The following is a 13807-nucleotide window of genomic DNA, read 5'->3' as shown; positions in this document are numbered from 1 at the left end:
AAATAAAGGACATTGAGCCTATAATTCGTGATCCTAGAGAAGCTTAATAAGAAGGTGAACCCAAAGAAAAACATATATGCACCCTCCTGAATATTAACCTTCATCAGGTGATGAAAGGAGACAGAGACAGAGACCCACATTGGAGCACCAGACTGAAATCTCAAGGTCCAAATCAGGAGGAGAAGGAGAGAGAGCACGAGCAAGGAACTCAGGACCACAAGGGGTGCACCCACACACTGAGACAATGGGGATGTTCTATCAGGAACTCACCAAGGCCAGCTGGCCTGGGTCTGAAAAAGCATGGGATAAAACCGGACTCGCTGAACACAGCAGACAATGAAGACTACTGAGAACTCAAGAACAATGGCAATGGGTTTTTGATCCTACTGCACGTACTGGCTTTGTGGGAACCTAGGCAGTTTGGATGCTCACCTTACTAGACCTGGATGGAGGTGGGTGGTCCTTGAACTTCCCACAGGGCAGGGAACCCTGATTGCTCTTAGGGCTGACGAGGGAGGGGGACTTGATCGGGTGAGAGGAAGGGAAATGGGAGGTGGTGGCGGGGAGGAGGGAGAAATCTTTAATAAATAAATAAATCAAAAAAAGAATATAAAAATGGCTATACCAATAAAACATTCTTTAAAAGAAAAAAAAGAAGTTTGCTAAAATATGTTTTTATTTCTATTTGAGTTTTTGATTCATCCTTCATGTTTAATCCATCATGCAGAGCGGTATGTTTTTTTTAAACCAAGCACTATCATTTTTTAAAATTTTCCTGGTAAGACATGTCTTACATGGTGCCTGAGAATGACTGGAACATGTTTGGCCTTGGAGCCTGCAAGGAGCACTCCCAAGTAGTTTCTCAATGGTGTTGGGTTGCCTTATTTGTCTTTTTCTGATATCCATTCATTGGTCTGATGTTGGCCTTTGCCACATTTTTCTACATATCCAGAATTTTGAGACCTTCTATTTTTGTATTTCCCAGAAGAGACATTGTTTCTAGGAATACCTTGTTTATAATCCCTTCTCAGATGTCCTATTCTACCACAATTAAAACATATGACATTCTGATGTCTCCTCATACCTTTGAAAATTGCTTCTCCTACCCAAGCCTCAGTACTATAATCAAATGTCTCAACATTCCTTGCATACAGGATCCACTTATCCATAGGTGCTGACCTAACCTTTAAAGTCCCAAGTATCTTTTTGTATTCTAAGTTGGCATTTTTAAAAGCCAGAGATTCAATAAGTGCTCATCTAGCTTTTGAGTCTGTTACTCCTATTTGTCAAGCTATAATTAATCTTTGTAATAAGTCACTAAAGGTTTCTCTTTGACCTTGCTTAACCCTAGTATATGATTCAATTCTTTTTCTTAGTTCTTTAATCCTGTCCCAAGCATTTAAAGCTTCTGTGTGGCAGAGGGACAAGATGTGTTCATTATAAAGAGCTTGATCCTGGGGATCAGCACAAGTGCCCTTGCCAAGAATTTGATCTTGAGAAGTCTCAAATCCTTTAACTTTTCCCCATTGTTCTAAAATTTTTGCCTCATCTCATTCATAGAATTTCCACAGTAGTTGTGGACTATCTTCCAGGACTGCTGAAACTAATTGAATCCATTCATATGGTCTAGGTTTTTTTTTTTTGCTTGAAGCCCATGTTTTCACCATTTTCCTAACAAATGATAAATACAAACCATAAGATACTTCAGCTTGCTTAATTTCTTTTAGATCATTCACACCTATAGGTTTCCATTTACATTCTCTAAATAATTTACATTCTCTAAATTCTCTTTTGGCTATGTAGAACTGTGTGGCTCATCAGAGGTGATTACGGGGTAAGTCATTTCTGACTCTGACATGTACTGGCGATGATAAATCTTGTCCTTGTACCTCTACCCCTTGCTCATCAGTTCTGATAATTTCCTTAAATCTTACAAATCTTTTTACCTCTGTCTTTTGTAAAGCTTGAATCTCTTGACCTCTGAATATTTCTAATGATTTCAATGATTCATATAACCTCTGGTCCTCATTTTGCGCAAATGATGCAAAGGTATGAAAATTTTCCACTAATGATAACTTCTCATCTTTGTATATTATTTAGAAGGTGTACAGAGTACCTTCCTGGAGAAATACTATATATGCTAACTTATCATAATTTTTTTTTTATTTTCGAGACAGGGTTTCTCCGTAGCTTTTTTGGTTCCTGTCCTGGAACTAGTTTTTGTAGACCAGGCTGGCCTCGAACTCACAGAGATCTGCCTGCCTTATCATAATTTTTTTAAACAGATTTTGATTGTCAAATTCAACAGGAATTCTTTCAGATAATTTTTCATCACCCTTTGACATGGATTAAATTTTACCTGTCCAATCAATATTATCCTTTTCAATGATATTAACTTTTTAGCTAAGTTTTGATTTTCTATGGTATAAATCTTGTCAGCTAGCTGTTCATTATTAGTGCATAAAGACTGTATCATTTCTAAAAGTGTCTCATTCTTGGCTCTTTTATCAAAGCATTTTTAAGGATATAATATGAAAAACAAAGCTAAGTCCTGATATCAAATAAATAGATGCATCAGAAAAACCATTTAAGCCTCGGAGAATATCATCCATAATATAAGCAAAAAAGTTATTAAACTCCTGGATGATGAAAATGTCTGCATTTATATACATTTCAAATTTATTGATTTATTTATTAATCAAATGATTTTACCTCTGTTATGAGATTTCAATGAATTGTTGTAGGCATAATAATCCTTATTGGCCAGTAGGTGTCACAATTGCGGGTGCATGGCAGAGAGATGTGACTGGAGGTGAAGTGAAAAGTTCTGGGTAAACAGTCCTGCTTGGTTCTGTGTTAGCACCTGTTTAAATAAGGACAAATATGCTTGACAAATTATGAGCAATTAAATCAATTCTGTTCACAGAGAGAGTTTTTTGGTGGCCAGAATGTCAAGGAACCATGGATTGCAAGCCAGGAACACAAACTGGAAGCTCAGAACACAAACTAAAAGTTGCACAAGTTGCCACACAGCAGAGAAAATGGCTGGGGTGGGTGGGGGGGGAGCGTGCATGAGATCAGGAAATTTCAAATTTGTAGCCTGCCTCCACTACAGTGGGGTTTCTGATAAAAACAAAACAAAGCAACAACAACAAAACAAAACAAAACAAAACAAAACATAAAAACCACTTAGTAGGTGAAATCAAGCCAAGTCATGGAGAGGGGAGACATTCGACTGTGGACCTTTTGAGAAGGTCCCGGCATAGAGTCAGGATCCACATGGGTGAGAAATGAAATGTGATTAATAAAAGATCAGGGTCAGAAATTGGGCTTCAACATGAAAATCAAAAAAGCAAAACAGCCAGATCCTGGCTCTTACCTTGACCTCAGTCCAAAATGGTGATCCTGCTTTCAGGAATCTCAGAATGAGACTGAGTTTTGAGAGCTGTTTCCTCCCATTTTACAATCCTCTCTAGGGCTGGGATTAAAGGCGTGCAGCACTATGATTAAAGGCATGCACCACTAATTTCTATGGCAACAAGTATGGTGAGTGGGATTAAAGATGTATGTCATTGTGGCTACTGGAATTAAAGTTGTGTGATATCATAACCTGGTCTGTAAGGCTGACCAGTGGGACTGTTTGACTATCAGATCTTCAGGCAGTCTTTATTAAAATACAATAGTTCCACTACCGTTCCCTTACTCTGCATCCTCTCCAGCATAAGATATTATTGGTGTTTCTAATCTAAGCCACTCTGACAGGTGTAAGATGATATCTCAGAGTCGTTTTGATTTGCATTTCCTTGATAGTAAGGATGTTGAACATTTCCTTAAGTGTCTTTCAGCCATTTGAGATTCTTCAGTTGAGAATTCTCTACTTAGATCTCTATCCCATTTTATTGGATTATTTACACTATTTGACATTCTGATGTCCAATTTCTTGAGTTCTATATTATATTTTGGAGATCGGTACTCTGTCTGATGTAGGGTTGTTAAAGATCTTTTCCCATTCAGTAGGCTGCCTTTTATTCTTATTGACTGTGTCCTTTTCCTTACAGAAGCTTCTCAGTTTCAGCAGGTCCCATTTATGTATTGTTGTTCTCAGTGTCTGTGCTACTGGGGTTATACTTAGGAAGTGGTCTCATGTGCCCATGCATTGAAGGCTACTTCCCACTTTCTCTTCTGTCAGGCTGATCCACCAAAACTCTTGCCTATAACTCTTTTTTTCATGCTTTGCAAGTCATTGGTTCCTTAGACTGAACTTGGATAGAATTCAACATAATTGTCCCTGGCATCTTAGGGGATAGTTAGCATTACTTGGCACCCCCCACCTCCTTAGGGAATGAACTCTTACACAAACTACCTAGAAATAAATTTAGTCAAGAAATTGAATGATATCTACAATGAAAACTATAAGATATCAATTAAAGAAACTAATGAAGTAAAAGCAATATAAGCATCTCCCATTCTAACAGATTAGAAGCATTAATATTGTCAGTGTTCACACCTCACAAAATAGTCTTCAGGGTCATTTTAATTTTCATCAAAACACCAAATTTATTGTTCACTGAAATAAAGATGGCAACATTAAAACTCATATGAAGTATCAAAAGACAGCAAACAACCTAAATTATCTTGAATCTAAAATATAAAGCTACACACAGCAAAATATCTGAATTTTAAATTATTGGAAAGCAATAGTATTAAAAGCAGTGTGGTATTATCAAACAACACAGACCCCAACACTTCTGAGTAAAATGGGGGACTGGAAACCAAGACAAAAGTTGTTGATCAGCTGAGAAAATACCTCCACCGAATTGACCTGTAGGCATGTCTGATGGGCTCATCTTGATCAATGATAAATGAGGGAAGGCCCAGCACATGGTGGGGATGCCACCACTGGGCAAATGGTCCTGGGTTGTAGAAGAACCTCAGAAGACTGAGGCTGAATTAGCTATAGGAGAAATCCAGTACGTGATACTACTTTGTAGTCTCTGCTTTAAGTCTTGCTTCCAGGTTCCTGCTGTTCTAACTTCACTCTGATGAACTGTGATTCAGAAATGTAAAATAAAACAAAGCTTTCTTCCCAAAGTTGCTGGTGATAAAGGTGTTCATCACTGCAAAAGTAAACAAACTAGAACATCTGGTATATATAGATAGTAAAATACTTTTTGGATTTAAAGAGACAATGAAAATCCTACATATGAAGCAATGTGGATAACATTAGATGACATTAAGGAAAAGAAGTCAAGCACAGAAAAATAAATACAAGCTGTTAGTCAAATATGGAAGCCATCATTGTTGATTTTGTATGAGTAAAGAGTAAAATAGTGGTGGAGGCTGGGCGTTACAGGACAAATTGGGTACAAACAAGGTTCTGCGAGGCATCTATAGGTAGAGGAGACGGGGCATGTTCATTGGGGTGTGGTCATAGACTGACAATGAAACTAGACAAATCTGTCTGCAGAATAGTAGATTAATGGTAATTAGTAAAATTTACTATAGATTTCAAAATAAGTAAATAAACTACTTTAAATTTTCACAAGAATAATAAATAAAAACTTTGAGATGATGGATATGTCTGAGAGATACAGATGATTATTCAGAATAAAGTCCATATCAGTGCAGACCACAGAAAACAAAGTCTATAAAACCTATAAAGTAAAGTTCCTATCCCTCAGGATAATGTGAAGACACATGCCTTCTGTTATTGAATTTTTCTAAAATTAAGTGCTTTGTTGAAAGGTACCCGAAATGAAGGATCATATTAAGTGTGTTTTATATTACGATATCACAAATCAGCCCTTTGCAAAAGAGGTAAGAAGTTGAAATTATGGTGACATTGGGGTCTATGTCCTTAGCATGACTGAAGACTATAAAATCCAGTCAAAAGTGAATCTTCATGAGCAAATTTTCATTGACAGTGTTGATATGGTGTCAGGAAGTTACTTTACTTGGAGGCAGATGGTGAAAGACAATCTGCAAGGAAAAATAAATTGTCTGTGAATAGAAACATCCCATTGGGAAATGTTGTTTTTAGATGTGAAATCATAAGAGAAACAATGAAATGTGTCTAATTAGCAGACACCCAAAGATATAAATATATCCCTTCTATTTTTACTCAGTCTGTGTAACTCTGTCTGCTCAGAACATGACTGTTTGCATTGGGATCATATTTACTCAAGAGAATGAAGCTTGATCTTGCTTTCCTGTCTCATCTTATTTTGTAACTTTTGTCTCCACAGTCAACCATCTGGAGGAGAATTTAGAATTCCACACAGATACCTCCCACCTTTAAACCATGAAGGTTAGTGTGGAAAAATGACTGATACAGCTTGAAAAATCCTGAGACAGGGAAGAAAAACATTTCAATATAGTCACTTTAGAATCACTCCAGAGCATCTTAAAGATGATAGATGACTGTGGCTGTTTGCTGGCTTATCTGATTAAGTCAGCTGTATATTCAGCAAATCAGAAGGGGAATTGGACACTGAACTCAGCATGGCAGGGTCTACATTGGAGATGAACTGATGGCAATAGAAGACCAATTAGGAGAGGAGTTGAGACGCTTCAGGTGTTTCTATATGACTAGGATGTGTCTTAAAGATGATGTGGTTAATTAGGTAGAAGAGAAATTGTTTAATACATGCAGAGAATTGTAGAACAAAGTGAAGGGTATGTCTGGATTTTGAGTTGGACAATTACTTCAAGTTTTTTTCATTATATTAGATGTTTTCTATTGCCATAGCTTCAATGTAATCTCCAGTTATGGTATATAAACCTTATTTTACTCCTCTTATTTTGCCCAAACTTTTCTATCTTCTCACTTATGAGTTTACTCACATTAGTCAAGAAGACTTTATCTACCACAAACATCTCCTTATGTTCCCCTCTAACGTATTGTTTGATTTCTTAATGATAACACTATTTGCTGAGTTTTTAATATGTGAACTATAGGACCAATTTTACTTTTCTTATGTTAGATTGACACTGATGCCAATTTTTACATAAACATTGAAGTTTTTCTAACTCCATTGAGATACAACATTGTCATATGTTAAATGTACATATACCCTGAAGTCATTATATTCAGAGCTTCTGATGTGAGCCACACAGTGAGAGGGACATTGTGTAGTACATTCTTTTATGTGTAGGTCATTGCCAAATAAATCAGGAGTCTCTACTGGTAGCATTTAATCGTTAATATTATGGATAGTCTTTAACCTAATTACTGATGCCACATTCAATTTGGTTAAGCCTGCTTTTTTTTGTTGTTGTTTAAAATTCACTGAATTTTGAGTTTTTTCCTTTTCCACTCTTGCTATGCTACACATTCTTTTCTTTCCTTTTAGTCTATGTAATGCAGAAATAATCACACAGCACATTGAAAATTCAAAGTAAGCAAAGCAGTGGAGTGCCTGCTCATGTGGATCTCACTTTAGGAGGCCGAGTCACAACACAATGGAATAAATAAAGGTACACACGATTCTCTAGGGATTAGACACATGGTTTTATAGGATATGTTCTGGAGGCATCTTTGCATGTTGGATGGAAAAACAGGCAGAACCACACTGTACCCTTCAGATTTGATCAGACAACATAAGCTGTATTCACATTGGAAAAGAAAAACAGAGATCTGACTTGTGGGTTCTTATGCACAGAAAACAATTGTTACTGATAACTAGCTCTGTGCCTATTTGTGTGGTTTTGTTCCCCACAGAATGAGAAATCCTAATTGGGTTCCCCCATGGACGCTAAAAGGTTGATCATATAAGCATAAAATCAGAGAATAGGAAAGAGTTTAACAGGTTAATAGATAAAACTGGGAAAATGTTCATCAATGGCATCATAGGAACATGCATTTTTATGTTCTCTTGACCAGTAGAGAGAGAAAGGTTAAAATAGTAAATAAAATTTTATGTGAAACACCCACACAAGATCAAAGCCAGGACACACCAGCATACAAAAATCCCATGCCTACTGAAGAGCTAATTGCAATTGATGACTGCTAGAGGAGGGACAGTCAGTGTTCTTTGGGGATCCCAGTCTTGAGAGGCTGCCAATCATGTAGCAAATGGTCACACACCAATGCACACACTTGCAGCACTAAGTGAAATTTATGGGTCAAAAAGAGCATTAAGTTTAGAGGGAGAAGAGAAGGTGGGTATAGAGAAAGAGTCAGAGGGAAGAGAATGAAAGTGGATTTGAGCAAAACAAATTATATACATAAATAAAATTCTCAAACAACAAAAATCCTGCATAATGTATTCCAAAATACTTCAAGAACATTGCATTCTTAGTCTAATTTAACAATACATGGTTGATATAATTAGTATACACATTATCTTGTTTTTATCATCATACTCATATGCATGCATGTATTATATCTTCAAACTATAATCATAAGAGCATATAACTACTATGTTCCAATAAAATTGCAACACAATACAATTCCAGTTTATCAAATTTATAAAGAAAATGTAAGAAAAAAGCACACTTCTAATATTCAATATATACCCTCCAAAATTCTATAGTTATTTATATATTTCTTTTCCAAAATTTCGTTTTATTCATTATTATTAGTGTTATTATTATTATTTGGCTTTTCAAGACAGGGTTTCTTTGTGTCGCTTTGTTGCCTGACCTGGAACTAGCCCTTGTAAACCAAGATCCTCCTGCCTCTGCTTCCAAAGTGCTGGGATTAAAGCCATGGACCACCACCACCCAACTCTTTTTTATTAATTTTTTATACAATCTACTTTCCTCACATTTTTCTAAGCCTCCATGGTTTTTTGGGGGGAGATGTTTAGTTTTATTTTGTTTGGGTATTTTTGTCTTATTAGTTTTCATTTGTTTTATTCTAATTTTTTTTGTTCAAATGAAAGTTCAAGTATCATTATATCACTCCAAGAGATATTTTTACTTTTCTATTGTAAATGCTTTATTTTTGACAAATTACCTTTTTTATCTTATAGTATATATCCCTGTAATTAGGGTGCTGAGGGAATAGAGCTTTTTCTTCCTTATAATGTCTCTAGAAACACATGATCATGTAGCAACCCTACCGCTGCCCTTCCCTTCATATAATATCTAGTTTGTCTCATCTCTGCCTTTGTCTCTCATGCTTGCTATCTTTCCCCATTACAAACATTGCATACTTTTTAATTTGAAGTGTCAACTTCAACTCTTTGAAGACAAATGTGTCTTTTGCCTCCCTTCACATATTACCATCATCCCCATTTCTAAAAGCCGAACAATTCCTACAGTTACAGGTGTTTATATATATACATGTATATGTTATGGACCAGGAGCCACACATAAGGGAATTTGGACCACATTACTATATTGGACTTCCCAAGATTATCCATTTGCTTGCAAGAAACACATTTTGCTTCCAGTGGCTTGTCTATCATATTTTATTTCTAATCATGTGGCATAGATAAGGAGGACATGATTTTAATGTGGTCCTCATGGACCACAGCATGATACAGAGGCTGGACCATTAAACTAATGTATGACAATAGCAAAAAGATGTTTTTCAACTTACAAGAATGTGGTGGATAATCTTATTGACAGGATATAGACTAACCTAGAAAACAAACACCTCGGCTTGTAAGTGAGGAGGACTTCTAGATCATGTAACTGGGCTGGACAGGCTTTTCCTAAATGTGGGTGACACCACCCCATGGGAAGCCTGCATAAAAATGAAGAAAACAAATTGAGCACCAGTATTTATCTCTGTCTGCTCCCTGACTGTGGATGCTCTGTGACCAGTCATCTTGTGCTTTTGTCTGCCTACCTTCTCACCCATAATGTGCCCTCAAACCATGAGCAAATAGTCTTCCCTTAAGCTGACATCATCAGATATTTCTTCATGGAATTGGGAAGATAACAAATACACAAGAATTTTTGCAACCAAGTTAAAATTAAAATGCAGTGACATATGAACAGAAAATGTCATGGTGTCTTGATTATTTCAACAGCAATAAAGCCACTTATTCCTTCAATATTCTCTTTTGTTCACTCTCCTAGTCACTCTGCTTCAGGTTAGACATGTATATTAAAACAAACACCTTCCTTAGATCATTTCACTGGCTGTTCCTTCTGCAAGGCATATACACCTGCAGGCTATAAGCACCTTGTTATCTTCTAGGTGTATCTTTTTACTAGCCTATTGCTTTTTCTCGCCAACATGCTCAGTATAAAGTAACAATCCCTATGCACCATCTCCTACATAACTTTGTTTTCTTTCATACTGTCACCAACTTACATCTTTCTTACATTATCACTTTAAGCATTTATTTGTTTGTGTTATTTCATCCTCATGTGATTCTAAAAACATTTGAATTCTGCACAGACCATTTCTTTCCTAAGATGTGGCTGCAACGTGATTATAATTAATTTATAGTCTCCAAATACAGAAGATAGTTCTGCAAATTCATGACTATTTAAAACTCAGCCAGGAAAAGGTAGAGTGTGATATGAGGATATTACATCAGTCATGAAAGGGTTGTGGACTATTACAGATCCCATTCATATATAAAGTCTGGGAATTCAAGTCTTGGCTACAGGATATACAGGGGCAGGGGTTCTCTGAGGTTTAACAATTGTGTCACACATTTTCATGCCCTCTCTCTTCTCATTAGTTACATCAACTAAATGGGGCCAAAGAACGACTCACAAATTTCACATTTTCTCCTTCTTGGAATTTCAAAGAATCTAAGACTGCAGCCTTTTTTATTTGTGCTGTTCCTGACAATGTACTTGATCACCATGCTTGGGAACCTACTCATCATCTTGGCGACGATTTTAGGTCCCCACCTGCATACACCCATGTATTTCTTCCTCTCCAACCTTTCATTTGTGGATGTCTGCTTCACTTCTACAACCGTCCCAAAGATGTTGGTGAATATATACACACAAAGTAACGTCATCATGTATAGGAACTGCATTGCCCAAATGCATTTCTTTATACTCTTTTCAGGGTTGGAAATCTTTCTGCTGACTTTGATGGCCTATGACAGGTATGTGGCCATCTGTCACCCTCTGCATTATACTGTCATCATGAACCCTCGACTCTGTGTGCTGATGGTCCTAGCATCCTGGATCATGAATATCCTTCATTCCACAACACAAAGCTTAATGACATTGCGATTGTCCTTCTGTGCAGACCTGGAAATCCCACACTTTTTCTGTGAACTTAATCAAGTAGTACACCACGCTTGCTCTGACACCCTTCCAAATGATGTGGTTATCTATTTTGCGGCTGTGCTGTGGGCTTGCTGTCCCCTGATGGGCATCCTTTACTCTTATTCTAAGATAGTTTCAACCATACGTGCAATCACATCACTGCAAGGGAAGTACAAAGCATTTTCCACCTGTGCATCTCACCTATCAGTTGTCTCTTTATTCTATTGCACAGGCCTGGGTGTTTACCTCAGTTCTGCTTCAATGGAAAACTCACAGTCAACTGCAAGAGCCTCAGTGATGTACAGTGTGGTCACCCCTATGCTGAACCCCTTCATCTACAGCCTTAGGAATAAAGATATAAAGAGAGCACTGAGAAACATGTTGGGATGGAAGTAATAGAAAAATCCTTTACTGAGGTGCTCAGCATGGTTATGTGTCCATGATCACACAGCTCAGAGATCTCTGGTGGGATCTTCAAAGTAGAATGTGCTCCCTCTATTTCATTCCTGGAGGCTCTCATTCTCTGATTTCAGCTTCTCTATTATACAAATCAATCGGGTAATTCACACTATCACTATCTGCACTCACTACAATATTCATTTCTTTCCCTTTTGTCCTTTTCCAAATGTCTCAACATTTTTTTCAATCTTGGGATCAAGAAATACTGAGAAATCCCCTTCGATCACAGAGAACAATGTTTAGAAATAATTTCCTTGCAAGAGACATGTGTCAGACTCAGAATTTTTAAATTTTTATTTATTATTCATGGTTATGTGACTGTATAATACATGCTGTGACTACATGTGGAAGTCAGAGAACATTTTTTTGTGGAGTCAGTTGTCATCTCTCACTTTTATATGGGTTCCAAGGATTGAATTCAAGTCATCAGACTTACCAGCAACTGCATTTATCTATTTTGCTACCTAGACTCAGTAAATTTTAAGGTGTAGCAAAGTCGTCATCAATTTTACTGCTATGATGAGATACTTTATTTTACAATTGTGATCCTATGTATAACTTTATAGTGTAGAGACTAGTGTGTTTCAGTGGTCTGTTTATCATTCCATGATGCCTCATCTTTCCTAATAATGCAAACAATAATATATTGGTATATATAATTGTTTGTAATTTGATTTTGTTCATATATATAGGATCCTGTATCTATTTTGACTGTCTATGGCCATAACATAATGTCTAGTAAATGACCTAAGGGGTGTCTAATCCATGTCCTTTCAGAGGCAGATGTGTTTGTGTGTGTGTGTGTGTTGGCATCCGTGCACACACATGCTTGCAATATAGATATAACTTAAAGTAATAATATTGATATGTAAATGGTAAACATATTAGTGTTATATTTGGATTTTTTATGCATTCACCCAATAAATAACCACTCATGTGGACCCCCTTACCTTAGTTACTATGAATATTGCCACAATAAGCATGTACAAATAATTTTTTTTGCTGATTTCATTTTCTTCTTCCCAAATTTAATATTATAAATATGAATTTATACCATAATTTTTCATAATGTTGTCATTGAAGGAGCCGAGGAAAGAATTTCTTATTCCTATATGTTCAGCTGCAAATTTTGCAAAATAACAAGATAGAATGCGATGCCATATATGAAAAATCACACAAGACCACGGATGGGAGTGTTATGGTTATATATTCAGAGGAACGCAGTCCTCTCCTATTTAAAGCAAAGTGACAATCTTCTAGATACAGCAAGCTGTTCATTAGCAACATTTGAAATTTTAATAAACCTTAGACTGGAGAGAACACATTAATTGGCTCTAGTATTTGTTAGAAGATAAATAATCTTGAGGGCAGAAACTTGGTGGAGAAGAAATAATAGGGATTACCCTGACTTTTATTCAGATCACCTGGGGCCAGCCTCTTTAGGATACAATTTTGTTGCATACAGAGCAATTTTCCTCAGGGTTTGGAGAATCCAGGAGATGGAATAGCAAAAGGAATATTCCCAATAAGCAGGAGAAGCATCAGTCTCCCAGACTTCTCTCCTTTAGATCATGTAGCCTTGGTCTGGACAGGGCATGATTTTTTTTTTATTCTTTTTTAATTAAAATTTCCAACTGCTCCCCGTTTCCCATTTCCCTCCCCTCCTCCCACACATTTCCCCCTCCCCCCACTCCCCTCCCCCATCCCCACTCCTCTTCTCCTCCCCCCAGTCCATTCCCCCTCCCTCTCGATACTGAAGAGCAGTCCAAATTCCCTGCCCTACAGGAAGACCAAGGTCCTCCCACTTCCATCCAGGCCCAGGAAGGTGAGCATCAAAACAGGCTAAGCTCCCACAAAGCCAGTTCATGTATTAGGATCGAAACCTAGTGCCATTGTCCTTGGCTTATTAATAGTAATGGTTTAGATACCAGTGTCCTCACATGGAGGTCATAGATCAACTGGAGAGGTCAGTTCTCTCCTTCAAGCATGTGAGTAGAAAAAGGGAAGCAAAATTAGGTCATCATAATTGGTGGCAGGAGTCTTTTGTCAATTGGAGGAGATAGATTTTAAATTGTGTCTCCATGATTGCATTATCCTGCTTCCAACCAGACGAGCTGGGTAGGTAGCCAGAGGCTGAATATGAACTCTAAGTCTCAAT

The 13807-nt window shown here is 37.1% G+C and overlaps 1 protein-coding gene across 1 annotated transcript; it reads left to right on the top strand.

Annotated features, from left to right (window-relative positions):
- Positions 1-10659: 10659 nt before the first annotated feature.
- Positions 10660-11586, top strand: LOC130871386 (olfactory receptor 7A17-like). The gene has a single exon (XM_057764723.1). It carries the CDS (start codon positions 10660-10662, stop codon positions 11584-11586), a length of 927 nt encoding a protein of 308 aa, XP_057620706.1.
- The last annotated feature ends 2221 nt before the right edge of the window (positions 11587-13807 follow it).

The sequence above is a fragment of the Chionomys nivalis genome, chromosome 3 (assembly GCF_950005125.1).
Source record: "Chionomys nivalis chromosome 3, mChiNiv1.1, whole genome shotgun sequence".
Taxonomy (NCBI): Eukaryota; Metazoa; Chordata; class Mammalia; order Rodentia; family Cricetidae; genus Chionomys; species Chionomys nivalis.
Note: the sequence above shows the minus strand (reverse complement) of the source record. Positions and strands in the feature narration are given on the sequence as shown.